Raw genomic sequence first — 20134 nt, forward strand, 5'->3', positions numbered from 1 at the left:
TTTTTGCGTATGGACCTCAACTCCGTCTCAGTCTATAAACACGCAAAAAAAGAGCACTTGACCAATATCTAACCATCTTGACCTCGCTCTTGTTCAATAACTCATATATATAGACCAATAAAGAACACGATTTGGGCAATAATTTAAATTCTTAATTACGCTTAACGCATCAAATGCACTAATCAAGTGACCATTATTTTTTTCCTCTGTTCTCTTTCGTGTGTCTATGTATTAAAATATACTCTAACACTCTCTGGAAATTTTCTGTACATTAAAAAGAATGCCTTAATACATAATCCCTCGGAATATTTACAAATGAAACAGGTTCACCGATAGCCTATTATAGAACTGAAAAATATAATACTTTTTTCCTAGGCCAAGGAGTAAGGGACTTTCAAATTTAAATGTAGACAAAATAACCATGGACAGTCAATGGTGTGTCCCAGACAGTTGTACATTGTCAATTAAATATAGACGACTTTTGTGGATTGGAAAACTACAATTTTTTCCTGACACAAAACTAAGTCAGTTGGGAATAAAAAAAATAAAGAAATTTGTATCAAATCCAAGGCTGGATAGCAACCAAGATGATCTAAACATAGATCGTCCTCCCTTGTGTTATGGTGTTACTGCGCAACCATGGTTGACCTTGTAGCCCTCGCGGAGTCGGAGGTCCAAGGCTACAGGAGAATTTCAGGAGTGACTGGTCTTTGTTTTCTACTATAACAAGACTTTCCTTATCTGCTCGGCTAAGCTCTGACTGTCTTGTTCAACGTACGACTGGCCAGGGAAGAAATATTTCTGTGACGATCGCAGTGTCAGCAACTGGGAATGTTGAAACGGCTCGTACACAGCCAAATCATCTTTATCTTGAAACGGGTTCAGTGTCAAGGTTTTAAGATGAAGCACCATGTTGTTCAACACGAAACGGCGGCGAGTTTGGTAGATTGTAGGCAGGGGAAACGCTAAAATAAAAAAAGAGAAACATTAAACAATTAAATCCAATTAAAATAATTTATTCTATTTTACGGCCATGCTATCAGGCAGTCTGAAGAAGAAGTCCCAATTAAATTAGTCTTTTGCGCGCAAGTGCACGAAAGTGAAAGCAATGATAGAGCAGAAATTACCAGCCAAAGACTATAAAAGGACTTCGCAAAGAATATAGAGTGGACTAAATCTTGATTCTTCAAGTAATTAGGGGAAAGGAAATTGGTTCAAAATTCTCCTAACCTTTTCGTCAAGGAAACGAAAGATTACTTCGAATACTTGGGAGGTGTTTATTTCAATGAGGATAAAAGCACTAAAAAGGTACAAATAAACTGGCCAATTTACCCAATGCAAGAGACGTCTCTCTTTCTGGATGACAGTGACTGCAGTGTGTTTCTCCCAGGCGCGCGAGACTCCGTTTGCTGAAAGAAAAGAGAATACCAAATAAACAGTCTAGTGGTGCAAAAGCAATCATAATTTTGTACTCGAAATTACGACTCCTGGAATTCAAAAACAGAAAAATTCAAAAAGAAAAAGGGGAACTTTTTTGACACATGGCGTTTGAGTGTTGTTTCACAGTCTATTTTAGAATTTGTCCCAATTTGATACGTACCTGTGTATTTTCGGCAAAACAAGCACAGTGTTTCTCGAGTTATCCTGTGCCTGCACAGGTGTCTCCTCACGTGTGCGCGTGCGTGCTCGCTCCAGTTCCTCCTCCATTCTGATCTCACAAAAGTAGTTGATCGCTTCTGAGGGCATAGCGGTGTTAGCGGCTCTGCCCCCAAGCGCCTCCACGTCAAATGAGACTGAAAAAATGGAAACAACACCGGCAAATTGATGTTTAAGTAAATTTACCTTTTAGTCTTGTTGGGAGCACGGAGGCCTAATGGTTAGGTTGCTAAAAATTGAATCGAGAACTCCGATTCGAATTCTGGCCGGGGTCTTAACGTTGTGTTCTTGGGCAAGACACTCTACTCCCCTGGACAAACGGCTTGGAGGCAGCCTGCAATGGAAGACTTGCAGCACTGCGGACTGCTTTGTGCAGCAGAAATCTGAGTTGAAATCAGAATGATGAACCACCCGGATTCTCCAACCTGCTCAGGACTGGTACAGATTTTACTGAGATTTCAATGTTCCATGTCACGCGTACGATGTGGAAAACACAGGAGGCAAATAACACATACACAAGAAAGATAGAATTTAACTTACTGCTCGTTGGTTTAGACATATCGGATGCTGTCCTCTGCTGATATAAATACAAGAAAAAAAAAATCTGGTCATCCCCGTTGATAAAGCGACAATGGTCTTTTAGGGTGATAAAGAGGAAGTACACACAAAACTATACAGGAGAAAAAAACTACAAAAATGACAGAAAATTTCTTTGGATTATATTCTGGGAATCGAGGGGTTTCTGGCGCGATCGTCTGCTCACATCAATATCCAATTTCTTCTTGCAATGTTTGTATGTATTACCAGGCAGACAGGTGATGAGAAAACAGAAAACTATCAATAAACGGCATATTGACTTGATGAACCATCAAATCACCAAAACTTTCATTAACACAAGTATATATGAATCAGCTAAGAGAATCAGTCGTTTGATCACGCACGAAGAACTCACTTGATCACGCATGAAGAACCCACTTTCATGTATAGTTTAGACTTTTAGTTTTGAGAGGACCCTTCTGAAAACCACCTCAAGGTGATTGGGGCCCTCCTGTTAAAATATTTATCTGTTACATTATTTATTATTTATTTTTACCTGTGAGCTTCCTCTATCGGTTTTCAAGATTCCCTTGATAGAGCTGGGTGTCTTAGGCGTCTTTGTTCCTCTACATTAACAAAAGAACCATGACATAAGCTAAAAATAAAGAGAAAGGAACCGCGCAAACAGTAAGGATTTAAACTTACTTGACCACACTGCCGGCCTGAGCGCGGCTGATCTTGCCTGCTAGGGATCGGATGTGTTGTCTGAACTGTGCAAGCCACTTGTTGAGCCACTGAACACACAAGTACTTTACACGGGCCTTTCTTCTGTTATCAGGAATACCCTGTACAGGAGAAGAGAAAACGCGAAGCTGATTTTCAACTTTTGCTTTCGAGGATGTCACCAGCAGCGCTTTAAAAACACGTGACAGATGTCTATAGGTTCGAGGACCACCAAATTCAAAGCGATCGAAGATGCCTGCCATAAGCAAGGTGCAATCAACCGGCGAAAATGGTTATGTGACTTTAATGTACCTTGTACAGAGATCACAGGTTTTTATCGTGACTGAATCAAAGAACACTTACTATTAATAAAGGGGTTGCGATCTGACTTACGTTCTCCTGCCTCTTTGGTCACTTTGACCAAGTGACGGATTACCGTAAGGGCCCCAAAGGTTGAAACAAATTTTAAATATTTAGGGGCCCCTTTATTGAAAAAGGCGCTAAATCGTTTGGGACAGAGTACGGGGCTCTAGTAAGTCCATTTTACAATAAACATATGTTCAGACATACCGTAGTATCAAGCAAGTCCAGTTCTTTAGCAAAGTAGCTGGCAGTGTCTGGTACTCCAATTGAGGCTAACATTTCTCGGGCAAACTTCCTGCAACGCCAAACATTACAAAACAAATTAAAACGAGTTATGAGCACATAGCTGGGCATGAACTTTAACGGTGATCTACACATTTCCGTATTGTGCAAGCTTCATAGGTGATCCATTGTGTTATTATGAAGAACAGCAGAGTTACGCGCTGGTCAAATGTCTGTATGAGGTGTATGTTCTTCAGGCAATTCTTTACGGTTTCATCTTTTTCCTTTCAAATATTTATTTTGTATCACGCGCTTTTCAATCATGGAACCTTTTTTTGTTGAAAAGGTGAAAACAAAATTTGATACAGTTTATTTTATACCTTAAACAAAAAGTAAGCAAAGATTCCCTAATTGATTTTTTTTATTTTTGGCTTTACCTGATTTCTTCATCACCATCAATAAACTGCGCCATAAGCTCAGCTACAAAAGACACTTCGTAGACCTTCATAGTATGCGACAGCTGCAGAGCCACACGTAAAAACTGTTTGGCCTCAGACGAGCCATGCGCAGTAGGGTGATCCGGGATATTCAGTTCTGCTATCATGGTGCGATTGACCTTTTCGGCTGTATCTCGGTTTAAACCTTCTTGGCGATGCAACAACATGATGGCCTGACAAACATGAAAGGAAAACATGCAGAATTGTCGTCAGTTAACGTTAATTCACGTCAAGTTTATTGTAATAAGCTTCTCTATTCCAGTAAGCGCCTATTGCAAAAGTACCATTCAAGTCTGACTTCGAATTGTCAAGTGAATTATGGAGTCTTGAGTATTTCTCGTCTGAACGTAATTTTGAACACAGTGACTTGGAATGAACAATATCAGAGCTCCTGTTGTTACAGTTCTTGAGCTGGTATTTCCTGTCAAGTAGCGCCCTTTGTTAGGGCGCCAATTATCAAAATCTTACTGAAAAGCGTAAAATTCTTTTGCTTCTGGTCAGGCGCCCAGTGAAAACCAACCCTTGCAGTATCTGTTGTTAACGCTCTGTCTCTCTCTAATAAGCCCCATTACCACGAGCTACCAAAAGTAACTTAGAGCCCGGGAAACTATACTCAATCGTCATGTTATACGAATCTTCATTTATTTCAAGGGAAAATACATTTACTTAGCTTCCATCTGCCTTTATAGAAAAAAAAGACAAATGTTTCTACACGCGTTTCCCATTCGGTGTAAGTGGGTGTACACACATACTTACAGCACAGATCTGCGTCTTCAGTTCATGGTCAGTTGTCTTCTGAATCAAGCTTAGCAATAGTTCTACGAAGCTTTCTGCCGTCCAAGGTTTGGGGAACGACTGAAAATGAACAATGTTAGCGTTTAATGATGTTATTTCTATCCTTCAATAAACGTAAAAAGACGAAATGAAAACGTGCTATGTAATGCTTTGAAATATTCTCTACTCGCAGCAAACATGTAGCTGGAGCTTGTTTAAGTGTCAATCGAAAGAAAAGGAGTTTAAGATGGGTTAGAACAACATCTCAGTGTCAGCTTCAATTAAACAACTGAATGTAACTATCAAAGGCATAATGTCTAGATATAGTAAGTCTCACTTTGCGTTGTAATATAATCACTGTCAAATGGAACTCCAAGAGAAACCTAAAAATAGTACTTTGTAGAGGTAAAAAAAACGCCAAACAAGTAATTAGAAACAAAAAGAGACAAGGAGGATAAAATTGAGCAGGATTGAGACCGACTGCGAACAATGCACTCGAAATAGATAGGCTACTTTTTGAAGGGGCGCCATGGATGACATATCACTAGCTCCTTTAAGTAATCAATTTTGTAATTATTTTGGTGTGTACTCACCTCTGAGTTCGCGTCCGGAAAGAACTTTTCAAACCACAGTGTCCCCTTGAACTGACTGATGAACGATGGTAACGGCGTCGGAGGGGGAGGAGGTGTTGGGGTAGGAGTCGGCTCCTTGGGGGGAGGAGGCGTTCTGCAAAGTGTCAAGGAAAGAAAGTTCTGAGGAGAACGTGGGTGAATAAACTCGGTCGATGAAAATGTAGAACAAAACCGCGAAAACAAACCTCTTGACGAAATGAATTAGAACCTATGGGCATTTTCAGGGATAAATTACAGTTTATCTCTGCCATAATTCACAACTTACTTGATTGCAGAGTGCGAGAAGTTTCAAGTTTTGGTCTATATTTATAAAGGCTTTCCATCAATTGTTTAAAAATTAAGTTTTGTATTTTTGTTATGTTGAAAATAACAGGCAGCGATTAGGAGATTTTCTTCGAAAAAGTTCATTTTAGCCGGTTTTTGCACGTGTACTACATAAAAAATAAACTTAAATTTAAAACTAAGGAGAGTATTATAACGGTGAGTATGGTATCGCAGAAAGAGAGCAGAAAGAAAGACGAGAGTTATACAGAAGGTAACATACAAAAGCTATAGAGAAATGAATACCTGTTCAAGAGTGATGTTGCACTTAACTTTGGAGAGAGGTTCGCTCTCTGAGAAGAAAGATGAGAGATATGTTCGTGCGCAGCTTTATTTGCTTTTGTAAAGTTTGCATCTCTCGATCTAGAAGGAGTTCCTGAATGATAGCAAAGACCTCGAGAGTTCTCCTCGAAGCAGTGGACCCTTTCGAGTAGTTCTTCTACAGGGCTTATCGAAGCAGACGAACCTCTACACAGCAGATTTGTATGACAAGTAGTGTTTTGAGTCGCGGAGGACTCGTGTGGAAGGGCAAGACTGACTTCGTCTGCATGCAAGGTGGAACATAAACTTGCATCCACTTTTTCAGTGCCATACACACAGGTGTCTTTGAAGATTAAACGTTCGCCGCTACAAAGCATAAGAAGTAGTCTACGGAAAAGAAGCGAAAAAAGACATCTGCCTTGAAAGTTAAGCAGGGGTAAAGAATCGACGGTGTAAACAGTTGCAAAGGAAGAAGTGGTTTGAGCACAAGGCGACAAGATAACGGGGGAAGAAGACCAGAAACCATGAAGTGCGGAGTGAGACCCGAAAGGTAGTATGGGATAGGACACTACACTAGAGAGAGATTTTGAGCCTCATAGCGCAACAAGGTTGAAGATGAGGAATAAAACAAAAGTTATCAGAGATATGCAGGCAAGATGGAGATGGAGGAATGATAAATGAGGGCAAGAGAACTACCATCATCACAGAACAGTTATGACGTCACTGACGGGATAACCGTGGTAAGTAAACTGCATGCCCAGCCCTTGGTTTGGGATTATGTTTAATGCATTTAAAAAAATTTATGGAAAAGAGGAAAGAAACAACCACAACAATTACTTAAAAAGCGATTTAACACGAATTTAATTTAACACATTTAAGCTTTAAGTTTACCTTTGGTCAAGCGCTGTTAGACCTGTTTTAACTCCATTTTCATTGGAGATTAGTTCAATGATCAATGATGAAGGACTTTCCAACAGTTCGTCCCTGTTGTCATCTATAACTTCATTTTCCATTGGCCACGTGGAAGGTGGAGACCAGTCATTTAGGTTTAGTATACCTGTACTACGATGACTGTTGGACAGCGGTATTCTTTAACAAGAAAGGACGTTTTTAAACTTACAGTTCATGTTTTAACTCGTTTTGTTTAAGTCTTTTCTTAAACCTTTCGTTTAGTGAGTATTAATGTAAAAGGGTTCATGGTAAGTCGAGTTTCTACTGAATTAGCGAATTCAATAGTGGCAGTTAAGTTATTTTTAGTTCTGCGTGTAGTTTTAAATCGTTTGCGTTTAATACTGGGATCAAAACTTTATCTGGTTAACGTAGTAACTGGCAGTTTAGCCTAGTTTAAAAATCATCTACAGATAAATATTAGAACTCAGTTAATCTACTATGCATAACAATAACAATCTCTGTTATGCATAGGATAACAGAAATTCAAGACAATTACTTTAGTTCTCAATTTACCAAGATCAATTTGACACAGTTAGAAGGTATTCAAACATCCCTGTTACTTAAATGCTTGCGTGATTCGCTTTGCGTGACGCGAATTATCTCATTTTCCATATGAAGGATCATTTGAGTCACGCAAAACGAAACTCTTTCTCTTCCAGAAGAAAAACAAAACGTAGACTAAACATACTTATAACAAACCTAAACTGGAAAACAGCCAAAGATCATAATGTCAACTTACGGTTCTGGCGTAGGAGGCTTGGGTCTTGTTACCAACTTCTCAATCGGACGAAGTGGTTTTACCTCCTTCTTTGGGGAGGGTATCCGGGTAGGTGACGGCTCCACTTCCGGGGGAGGCGACGGGGGTGGCGTCGGTGTGGGGGATTTGAAGAGCTCGGTCTCATCGATAGGCTCAGGTGAGGGAACGTCTCGTAAAGCAAGTTGAAGTTGATCCGCAAACTTAGACTTTCCTTTCCCCTTCTTGGCTTTTGGACTTTCAGGAGATTTGGCAGTTTTCTACTCGACAAAACAAGTTCATACGTTATGTAATTTAACAATGAATTAAATTAAAACCACCAATGACAGTTTTTTTTTACTTATTCTCTGTGTTACCTAGATCTTATGATTACCCACATTTTGATTAGAACTATCGGTAATTACAACTTGCACGTTAAAACCAGTTTGTAAAAACCTAGCTGTTATCTTGCTACATTGAAGAAGATCTCCTATTCGGACACCCTGATAATAAAACCCCCATTCTTCTCTACCAGTAAACAATATACTTCTACATGTAAAATCATTCTGTCTATACCATTTAACCTGTTACAAAGTCATTTATGCCGAAAGGCAATTTAAAGAGAGGCAATTATTCATTTTCAAGCGTTAGGACACAATTTGAGAACCTTCATCACACCCACCCATATTTTTCCCCTCACTGACTCTAACCACCCCCCCCCCCCCCCCCACCCTTTTCTCTCTACCAAGCATCTGAAGATTGACGACAGCTAACCTTCTTCCTGCTCTCCAATTCAGCCAGTTGCTCTGCAGTCAACTGCGGCGGTTTCCACGGTTCAGTCTCCTCTTTACCCTCCTCTCTTAAATCCTTAAACATGGCCACAACGACAGAGTTCGGAATGAAACCATCAGGCGCGATAACGAACATCTCCTCGTCTTCAACTTCCGCTTTATGTGAAGCCATTCGCGAAAGTCTCTGCGATACCAGTTGAACAGATTGGCTCGGCGAAGGATACCGTTTAGACTTCGGCACATCGACGACGTATCGATCGCGGTCCCGATTCACGAGCGGTGGTTCTATCGGATGACTTCGGAAATCCCGTTTGTGACTGGGGGCCGAGCGAGAGACCCTGGAACTTGTCTCCCCGTGCGAAAAGATCTCGCTTTCTGTTTCCATGGTGAGAGGGCGTTCAGATCGCGATATTTCGTCGAGTTCCTTCGTGGAAGGAAGTACAGGAGTCTCTTGACTGTCTTCCTGCAATTTTATCGGTTCAAACTCCGACATTGACAAGCTCATGATCTCGGGTTTTGGAGGTTTCTCAGGGGATGACTGGCTTTTCTTTGATCTAGTAGACTGTCTGCTTATCGAGAAAAACCCCTGGCCTCTATCAGGCGAGTACGGTTCTTCTCCGTCTTCTTCGTAACCATAACCTTCGTCGTCGTCCAAGGTGTCGTCTGGAAGATCGAAGTGCGGCCGCTTGTAAAATATTTCCAAGTATCTTTCAAACGCTTCGCCGCGAACTGTCTCCGTGTCAATGTTATGTCGTTTCCTGGTAAATTCGTAAGTTCCGTCGCGAAGTTTTCTAAGCTCATTTTCACGGTCCTGAATCTTTGCGAAAGCCTGAAAGGAAAATAGGAGAAATAAATTAATCAGGTTTTGTTTCCGATAGTTCACATAGTTAATAACAATAAATGTAATCTGATATTTCCTTCTGAAACTTCTTTTGCTGCTGTCATAAACTTTGAAAAATCTCTGCTTATATTAACAGTCATCCACAGCACTGTAGTCTTGTGGCTGGCCGACTGAGCCACTTTCGCAACCATTAGTGATACGTTTTGATTGGAGGAAAAAAAAATCGGAACGTCTTGGAGCATCAAAAGTTAACCGTTCTCTAATAAACTTGTAAACAAAATGAAATGATAGCTGTTATACCAGACTTCTCCTCTCCTCTTCTTGAATCTTCTCGTCCATTTCGTCTTGTGGAAGCGTGTCTTGAAATCCACTGTACTTATCGAGCGACGACTTGACTCGAGTCAGCCGCGCACATTCTTCGGGTGTTAGACCGCCTCTTACGTCTGCATCGATATCCATCGGTGCCTCGGAAACAACCCTTCGGAAATCCATCGCCACCATTCGGAAAATGTACGATTGTGGCATGTCTAAAGCCAAAAGAGAGAAGAACTAAGGAAACTTTGTTCATGTAGTTTTAATTTCAGGAGAAGCTTTTAGCTTTTAAAGATGGCATGTTTAGTAGAAAATCACAACTGAAATTGTTTGAACAACAGAGGCTATGTATGGAAAGTACTAAAATGCTCTAATACATTAACTACTCTACTCTAATACACGTTGCTCTAATACGTTGTGCTTCACGCAGTCTAACTTGAAACCGCGCACGCGTTAAAGCACACGCATTTTCAACGCGTCTTTAACAAGAACTTTGGTTTGCTAATTTCTGAGCTGTAATCAAGGGCAATAGATGCATTGATTGATGTTATTCTACAAAAGGAAAAACAGCGACATAGTGTTTTGAAGTAAGGGAAATATGATTAAAGGGGCAGTGTTGAAACACATTATGGATAATTTTGGATGATCTTAATAGTGATGACAATAAAACTCCTCAATATCTTACTGAGGTTGATATCAGTTTGTAATCAGAGAAAACAAGCGCGCAATGTCTGCAATCTATGGGTACGTGACTTCTCTGCCAGTTACATGCCGCACTGACTGTTCAGACTAAGTTGGTTGTAATTGGCCGAGCAATAGAAAAGCCAACATAGAGATGTCATGAAGTAATCAACAACGGCAGCAGCAACATAGCCCGTTTTTATGTACTTTCAAAACATTTTGAACACTTACAAGAAGCGTAGTTGATTTTGTGAAGATGTTTGCCAATGCCCACAATCAGGTCACCTTTCTGACTACAGAAACAAATGCTGGTGGGAGTGGCATTCAGTTTGATGACACGCAAGAGTCTATTGGCCTCGTCCCAGATTCTCACGGAGCCATCAGCACTGCATGACGCAAAGAGCCTCATCTTGGAGCAGCTGGTCAATCCCGTGACGTCATCCATGTGATCAGAATCACTGCTATGATCAAACCGTTCTAAAAAACAATTTATTCAGCACGTTAGTAAAATGAATGTTTTGTGTTCCCAGTAAATACACGAAGGAAAGACGAAATTGTATCAAGCCTGTTTGTGCACTGCAACATAAATAGACATAAATAAATCAACCACCCAGTTATGGTTTGTTAAGGGAAAGACATCCTATCCAGGGGGGAGTAGAAATACTCCTAGTCCCTTCGTGCTAGATAGAGACCAGAGATAAGCGCCGGCCTGGTGGGCCATATGCCTTGTATGCAGAATTTACCTATGACCTAACGAGGTTACAGTGACAAACCTTCAGGCAATAGCACAGAAGGACGACCACAAGCACATTTATGTTGTTTGATTTGGAATAGCAGAACCGTTTACGCGTCTGTAAAACATACGCGTAATTATTGAGATCTGACACATGTAAAGCGAACGTTCAGTCAGTGCAGTGCTTTTGTATAATATATTACACAAAATCTTGTTACTTACTTTTTTGAGTGGTTTTAAAGACCACAATGTTATATGAAGCTGTGGATGGCTCGTGGAATGCGGCGCACAGTTTGTGGTGAGCCACGGACAGGAGTCTGGGGGTCTCATGACAGTACAACGTCATCAGAGGGGCCAGGGCCTCCTGAGCGAATGGGAAAAGGCGCCAAATCTTGATCACGCGGTCTGGAAGGAAAAATTAGCGCATTGCTTTGATTAGGTTAATAAACAAACTAAGAGAAGGAGCTGAAAATAAACAATTGATGCATTTATTTAGAGATTCTGATGCCAACTGAACATAAGATTGTTTGGTCGAGTAATATCTATTTTTCAAGTCCGGAATATCCGAGGAAAACAGGGCGAAATTATAAAGAAAGCATCACAACTACAAGCTTTTTTACACGTATGCGTGTACGCTTGGCGTTAAGCGGGTAACAACAACCACATGCTCTCCATGACAGAAAAAAAAAATTATTTCTATCATCGAGTTATGTCGAAGCGAAGGCAACTGCATGTATGCTTCGTTGAGATTGCGCAAGGAAACTAAAACCATCTGTTTGAATTAATAATAAAAACGGCCTAATACATGCCATGCGATGGAACCGAAGAGGAACAAAGAAATGGCTTAACATGAACAGGATTATTAAATAATATTCAATTTCTTGCACTTGAGGTTTAAGAACAGAACTTCCAAAGCGGCTTCGTCATCTATCCGTTAATGACAGCCATATCAAAAGAAAGCAGGAAAAATCATGAAAGCGTTGCGATGCTACTTGTACATGTATATAGCTCGTGTAAAGACAAATTTCTTTGCTGTTTGTTCCACGCTACCATGTTATTCAGCCACGTGACAACAAAATACGCTGTTGTTTCGCAGTAAATCGAGAACAGAAAGGTTAGCGAATGCTCGCGATGAACTGCGGGGAAAACGATTGATGATGATTTTGACGTAAAAAAAAGGGTAAATGCGCGCGCAGTTTAGGTTATATTGTGCGTGCAATGGGTAGCGGTTGCACATTTTTTTTTATAATGAACATTTTCGAAGTTATTGACAAAACAAAGAATTTTCGACTCACCCAGACCAGCGGAGATGACTTGATCAACTACTGGATTAGCTACTATGGTTATCACCTCGTCTCTGTGTGCCTGAAAAAAAAGAAAAAAAGATATACTTGACATCCCACTCTGAATGACTTACAAACTCTACAATGTACGTTTTCACGTTTCAAAAACATTTTAGTCTGTTGAATGGTTCGCACAGCTTTTCTGAGAGTACTATTTTGAGCGAAAGTTCGCTACAGTTTGGAGGGAAACATTTTGTCACGTTTAATATTCCAACAAGAAACAATTGCTACTGCAATCATTTTAATAAAGGACGTTTCTCGCGTCAATAAATGTTAATTATCAAGGTTTTTTTCTTTTTTCAGTGAGAAAAGTGCGTATGTAAATAGAACCGAAAAAAGGATTTTTCTCTCGTAACAGGGAATATCTGAAAGCGCACTGGTTCTTTCACAAACAGCCTCACCTCAATTTGAAAGGACACTTTGCCGGGAGTCTTTTCGTTCTGCCAGTCAAACAAGACAATCATGCCATTTACAGAGCCACCGAGCAGCAGGGTTCGGTCATAAGCATTAACACTCTGTCCTTGATTCTCAAGTTCCTCTGCTCTTTTCTTGGTTTTCAGGTTGGTGACCAGGTCTCCCCACGAATCGCCTTCAAGCTCGTCCTACAAACAGACAACAAGTCATTTAGTAAGTTTGGATTCATTTCTTTTAAAAAGACATTCTATACTAGTTCTTAGAAAGTCTCGCAAAATTGGGGGATAGAGCCCCCGTGTTATAGTGTCTTTGGGCGTGGAACTAAAGTTGGCAGATCTGGAGATAAGGCAAAATACCACTCACGACTATCAAATCTTTGAATTCGTCCTTCTCAAACGCATTAATAATTCAGCAAGTTTAAACAAAGGGAATCATGACCGCGACGGTGTTTGGATATCTGATTTTTACTATTTTATTTCTCCATTTTCTCCTTAGCTTCAGTTTCGATTGAGAAGAAATATCAAACACTCAAGACCGTTTTTGGCCACATTTCCAAACACCTCGAAGTTCGTCAAAAAATACTCCGGTACAAGTCGTATTTTTAGCTCTCTGCTCGGTGTTTGGAATGTGGTCTAACACGGTCTTTCGTGTTTGGTATAATATCACATCAGCTTTTTTTTTTTGGCAGATTGAAAATTACGTTGTAAACTTGTTAAGATAATTAATAAGAAATACAGAATACAACTGATCTGCGTCTCTCACCTCAACGACATATTCATAAAGACAAAGACAAGTACACGAACTCGGTGCTGAAAACGAGAAAAAGTAAAATAATTAGTAATAATGCATTGAGAAAATCCATCTAAAAAAAAACTTTGCAATGGAGCTCACGTCGTCTTAAGACACAAAATGCACAACTTTACCATCTGGATTGGTCTTTGTGTCCCACTCTTGAATTTTCTTGCACGGATTAGTCCTAGTGGATGCCTTTAAGATTTTACCACATGAGAGCAAGGTAAATAGTAGATCTACAAACAAAGCAGAAAAGTAGAATTGAGCGACAATAGAACGGTTCCCACAATGAAGCTACACTGTACACGTGTCAAAATTTCCACAAATACAGGTCAATGTACTGCAGACGGTAACCAAAAATCTATATATCAGGTCTGGCTTGTTTTAGTTGGAGAACTGGGTTTCACTGGTCTTGATAGAAAGGGGAAAATTCAAATGATTGTCCTTCCTATCCGTTGTTGTGGAACAGGGTTTCCGGTTCGGACTGAGACAGTAGTCCAGGTCCTACTCAGATAGATCATGTGCTTTTTTTCACGCTGGGGAGAGGGAGCAGGCTGATCGGAAGAATTTTGGCTCGAGGCGATGAAAGCTTGCACGTCAAATGGACAGGTTCGAACAGGTACAGCTGTATGTGATGTTAATAAACTATTTGCAGTGTAATCATGTAATTCTCTTCTTTTTTTTCTTAATTCCTTTTCCACATACTTTCAGCAGCAGCGTAAGCCACATCAGCAATGATACTCATGCTTGGTAACAGCATTGTGGTGATACACTCTCCGGAGCCTGGAGACAACAGGCGTACTGTGGCGTCACTACACGTGCACACCAGTCTTAACGGCATCTGGACAATAAAGAGACGTAAGACTTGCTTTATCATGAAATAACAGTGTTACACAATCACGATTAGTTGACGGTGGATTTGTATTCAGGCAACAAATGACGTAAAGTAGGGAAAGGAATACAATGGGGAACTTGTCTCTAAAGTCTACACAAACTGCGGTATTCTCTCAAACTACTCAAGAATTAGATCACTGTATCAGCGCAAGATTTTTTACCACGCATAGAAATCGACAGCAAGTGATCTATTTGTTTTAAATTATATTTTGTACTAGTCGTTCATAATATTATCTAAATCGTCTTCACAGACACTTCAAAAACGCAAAGAAGCGGCCGTCATTTTGTTAACAACAGCACAGTGCTAGTGTATTCACTAGCTATCACAGAATAATAGTGAGGAGCGTAGCCAATAACGGAGCGGCATTCGTGATAGAACGCTAGTAGATTTATTTTCGAATTATATCCTTAAATGAAAGTATCGAGTCTCATCTCGGTTGGTATTCTGATTGCGCGTAAAAATCATTAATTTTGCTGTTCACGCTGGCTCCAGTCACGTTAAAAGAATGGGTAGAAAGAAAACGAGAAAATTCGTGAAACCCAAACGAGCCTAATACTGTAGCTGTCATCTACATGTATGTTGATTGTATATACAGTACATGCATGTACATTCCGGTCAGACACAAATTAATGAAACTGCAGAAATGAATATTTCAAAGGCATCACTTACTCTGGGATGTGTCGTGGGCTTGATGGATTTGATTTTACTTCTGCAAAAGAAATAAACAATTCTTTCAAGCATTTGTACATATGTACATCCACCTCCATAATAACATTTCACAAATAAACAATAAAATTAATTTAGTACCTTTTTTTGTTCCTTTCCTTCTTACTATACCAGTTTTTCATTACTCTGTTCAAGTTATTTTGAGTAGAGGATTTAGCAGTTTTTAAATCGTGCTGCTGACTCTAAAAACATTACCAAACTTCAAGTATCTTCATTAATCAATGCTAAAGTTCGTTCCAGAGACTGCATAAGCCAGTAAATGAGAACAACGTATTTCCTAGACCTCTTTTAAAATTTGACTTCACTCACCCTACAGTTGCAAAGACACTATGGATGTGCTCGATCCTCCACAACTCAATAGACCTCCGTCCAAATGAGTACAAGTCACTCTTTCCTGCAATAGTCCCGAGTCCCATGACTGCTTCCTTAGTGTCTATTCTATCGACTTCATCAGCTGTATCCAAACTCCAGACTCTGATGGTACAGTCACTTGAACCTGACATGATGTAAGTACCAAAGGGGTATACCGCCAATGTGTTGACTGACTTTAAATGGCCGACAAAGATGATCTTGATGTTGCCTCTGTCATCCCAGACTTTAATGGAGCCATCTTTTGCTCCTGTAATAAGGTACTAATGAAAGAGAATACCAACCAGGTGAAGTTAAAATAAATGCATCATTGTATTTTAATAAGTTCTATGGTTACATGCAGAGTGTAGCCTCTTTTCATTGCATGTGCCGTCTGATAAAAGCTAGCATTAATTTTGAATAACAGAACTGCAATTGACTGTATATGAACGTAAAATTTTTTTAATTAGATTTTTCTGGGATAAAAAAATGCATACTTGTTCAAACATTTCAGATCTACACTACCTGTAAGGTTGGGTTTTTATAAATTTCTCATTAAACTCCAAGAGAGAGCAAAATGAAAAAAGTGGGATGTGGGGTGATACCACACCCAAAATACTGGCTATTGTCTTTCTCCACTTAGGCCAACACAGTTGTTGTAAACCATGCTCAGCATGCAAAGAAATTCCTGTTCGATAGCTTGCGAGTGGTGAATTTTGAAGTTGGGCTAATGGATTCTGTTCTTCACTTGCCTGGCGGACAAGTGAAGCCTACTGGATTAAAATTTCAGAGAATTCAAATTCAAGAATTATGTGGATGTAATGTACTGTAAGAAATCCAGTTATTGTACATGTATCAATTGAATTTTTAGTCAGTCATTTATGCTAGTGGGATAGTTTATTTTGTGCTGGTGAAAAAGAACTGCCAGGCTTGTATGTCCCAGTTATAGCTTGCCCAAAATGACAAGCTGGAAAACTCATTTGCGTTGGATCCCACATGCTCAAAAGTTAATCAAGGCTTACTTTTTTGTATGAAAATGTTTCTCAGTGCTTAAATTTTGGTTGTTGAGATTTGCTTCCTGTTAAGGGGGAGAAGCTATTTTCTTTCTTGCTTCCTGCAAAGATGCAAGTAACTGGCACATACAAATTCTTTCACAGTTTACACACAGTTTGCTTGTACATCCACGTACCTTGAGTGGATTGAAGAACAGTACTGCAGTGATCTCTCTAGGGTGCAGCTCTTTCAGATGACCCACACAAGATCCATTCAGAAGGTTGTAAATAATTACATTATTATGATACACTGCAAAGCATCTCTGAGATCTGCTGGGAGTGTCCTCCAGACATAGCAATGATATAGTACTAGCCGGTGGCATACCTTCCTGAAATTTGGCCATAAAATTATTTTGTGAATATTTTTAAAACATAATTTGCATTGCTGTTAATAATAATAAAGTATTGTACATGTACCTAAACTCTCTACAGCTCTTTGAACAGACATGAATATCACAAAAAAAAGAAGATAGAAATGTATAACTGTTTCAAGACTCACCAACAGAACTTTGCGCTGAAGTAAAAACTTTGCGCCATATCTAAAGCTCCAGCACTAAAAAGAGAGAAAACATAATAAAGGCTTATTCATTATTATGTGACTGTAAACTACATGACTGCACAGTAATTTATTACTGCACAGCAATTTTTAGAAAGGTCAATAAGAACAATCCCTTAAGGGTAATGTAACTGATTATTCCAATTTGCCAATGTTTGCTTGTTGTTGCTGATATTAGGGGCTTTTGTGATGGGGAATATTGGGGGACTACATGGTGACTTTAAAATTATACAATTAAACACAATTGAATGGAGTTAACAACAATGAGCACAAGTCGCACCTTTGAAGTTAGTGGCATTCAGATATATGTGCCTGGATTCCAGGTGCTCTTGGACCACAGTACAAGCATTGTAGCGGTTGATTTTCAGATGTCCCACACAAGATCAATTTAGAAGGTTGTGGGGGCACTTCTCATGACCTGTTCCTCTCCCCTTACCCCCTCCTCTCATCCCACATTTTGAATTCATTCAGATCAATCTGTGATTCACACATTAGTTGTGCTAAAATTATAACACTGTCTCAGATGAGTACTTACCGTGACATTTCCAACTCCTCCAGTTACGATCTCATTTGTTGCTTCATTATACACTCCACTAAACCAAAAAACAGCACATGTACATGTACATGTGAGAACAGCGTCCTTTTTGTAACTCAAATAAGAAATTTTAATTAAAGTTAAAAGAGGAAATTCCTGCATCTTGTTTTACCTGTAGACCAGTAAATCAAAGCGGCCTTAACAGCATTGTACACATATGGTTTGACAACTTCTCAGTTATGAATTTCAACACTATTTTTGTTGTAATTATTTTACTAAATACCCACGGCAGGAAATGAAATCTATACATTGCACAACTGTACATGTTGCTTGTTTGCAAAAAAAAAAATTATTTGGAAGTTTATTTAATCTTTGCTTGGAAGGCATGTTTTTAAAATTAGTTTCACTAATAAAATCTAACTAATATAAATAAATTTAAGGAAAGGGATTAGTTCAACCAATTAATGGTAACTTTCAGAACTTGTGTCAATACCATTTAAGTAAAAAAAATTACCTGAATATCCTGCTGACTGAGGATGCCACACTTATGACTTTGAAGCCATCTGACAATAACTACAGAACATTCAAGTTATTAAAAAAATGCTAATTACAAAAAGACTACATTTGTCACTAAAATAAATATTGCTATGGCACACTGTTATGTATTTTGTATTACATGTATCTACACTATAATTGCTCTGAAACAAAATTAAACTACATGCAACTAGTGACTTTTTTAAAATATTCTCCATCTCTCACCCAACAATGACAAAAAAAAAAAGAAAGAAAGAAAGAAAAAAAAGAATACCACAGAGTAACAACTAAACTATACCCAAAGGTAGATGTATACAATCAGATATGAGAAATGATAATTACTGGTAGACAGATAAGATATATTTTGTTTCAGTGGTTCACCACAAATTCATATTCTCCATACATTGTGTGTATTGGTCTCATATTAGTGTCATATACATTTACAATCAGGGCACATAACAATACTCATTCTATATGTAATTAGTGCCATGTCCGCGCTGACGGTATAATTGTTCCACAGCAGAAAAGGTGTGATAATCAGCTGAATAATGGATGACTGTTTTTACTTATGGCCATAGCTAATAAGCTCACTACTCCACAAATAAATACATGTGGCTCCCTTTTGAATAATACAGTTGTAGTTTGATCAAGTAGGACCCACCATACACTCATTGTACATGTATATTAGGAAAACTGTGGTCAGTTAGTATGTAGTATATTGCAGTTATAGAAAAAAAAGCAGCTTATGGAGATCTGCAACAAATTTATCTAATAGTTGCTCAATAGAATCCCCTACACTACAAGTAGATAAACAGCTTGAATACCAACGGATAACAAAAGTTTCTATCAGCCTCCAGGCTTGACAGCTGGGCATTCGCTTGTCACCTGATGATAATTGATCCAGCTCAGGAAGAAATTTTCATTACATTTGAATTCATACAAAGGCTGAAAGATCACCTTAACAAATATTATTTTTCAATTTTTTGCCTTGGTTTTCCCAGACAGAAAAATCTTTGCTTCTCTGCATATGGTCCAGAGATTTTTCTACCTTACTGAACTAGCTGTTCTTGATATTGATAACTTTTCTGGGCAGAGAAGTGCAAACTGTGCGTCATGTACATGTATGCAAAGAATTATCAGTGGCCCTACGAGATTTAATTAAGTTTATCTTTTAATTATATATTTTGATTAAGCCCGTATAGTTAACAACATATTAGAAGTTTACTTACTCTTATATTTTCATCAAATCCCCAGGCAACATAGAATCTAGTTCTCCTTGCATACACTATCCCACAAATGGGATCTCTTAGGATTTTGCTGTTGATATCTTCTCTGTAACCGGTTCTCAAAAACACGGACGCTTTACCCTCGCAGTCGATCCCAACGAAGTTATCATTAAAAGAATTGAAAGTTACAAAAGAAAGGTCTTCCTCGGACTCCAAAGAACTGACTGGATGGACGCCGTGCCCGACATTTCGAGCCTGTTTTTCATCCAGTTTCTTGGGGTCGTCGCCATGTTCTTGTTTGATTGCGGTCTTGATAAGTTTCCAGTGCGAGCTAACTTTTAACTCTGATTCATCAAAAACCGGCCGCTTGGTCCGTGTTTCGATTAGCTGCATGAGTTTACTTGTCATGTTGAAATCGTAGAGCTTCGAGGTGATCTATACGAACATAAATTCCTCTGTCATTTTGCAAAGTAAGCTTACTTCACCTCAAAATAGCGAGCTGACTTCCCGCCAAACCCTTCTCAGGCAAGTAGAATTAGTGCGAAATCAATCTGACCATTCCCATGTTCTGCGGTTTTCCGTTATCTTAAAATATAGGTCGTTTATCTTCAGCGGTACCAGAGAACTCCTGATATTAAAGTCATTCCACAGTATCTTACTCCACAACAGCCACTCAAAATGGCCA

At 39.2% G+C, this 20134-nt stretch overlaps 1 protein-coding gene across 3 annotated transcripts; it reads right to left on the reverse strand.

Moving 5' to 3' along the window:
- Window positions 1–130: 130 nt before the first annotated feature.
- LOC110057443 (uncharacterized) lies at window positions 131–20127 on the reverse strand. 3 transcript variants are annotated; one of them, XM_089298355.1, is made up of 28 exons: window positions 19453–20127; window positions 18204–18262; window positions 17690–17747; window positions 17098–17151; window positions 16736–16927; window positions 15508–15830; window positions 15142–15181; window positions 14283–14418; window positions 13709–13813; window positions 13548–13594; window positions 12773–12973; window positions 12324–12393; window positions 11251–11433; window positions 10527–10772; window positions 9603–9829; window positions 8445–9290; window positions 7677–7951; window positions 6878–7075; window positions 5366–5498; window positions 4755–4853; window positions 3939–4171; window positions 3487–3574; window positions 2899–3038; window positions 2750–2819; window positions 2197–2233; window positions 1601–1793; window positions 1333–1409; window positions 131–965 (listed from the first exon to the last, which is right to left on the reverse strand). In XM_089298355.1, exons 1-28 carry the CDS (start codon window positions 19855–19857, stop codon window positions 721–723), a joined length of 4980 nt encoding a protein of 1659 aa, XP_089154481.1. In that variant the 5' UTR covers window positions 19858–20127; the 3' UTR covers window positions 131–720. The 3 variants fall into 3 exon arrangements, with proteins under 3 accessions (XP_089154481.1, XP_089154480.1, XP_089154479.1); XM_089298354.1 differs by lacking the exon at window positions 6878–7075 and having other exon boundaries at window positions 2197–2230; XM_089298353.1 differs by lacking the exon at window positions 6878–7075.
- Window positions 20128–20134: the final 7 nt, after the last annotated feature.

This window comes from Orbicella faveolata, unplaced genomic scaffold (genome assembly GCF_042242905.1).
Source record: "Orbicella faveolata isolate gen_17 unplaced genomic scaffold, um_ofav_v1 contig_3, whole genome shotgun sequence".
In the NCBI taxonomy this organism is placed as follows: domain Eukaryota; kingdom Metazoa; phylum Cnidaria; class Anthozoa; order Scleractinia; family Merulinidae; genus Orbicella; species Orbicella faveolata.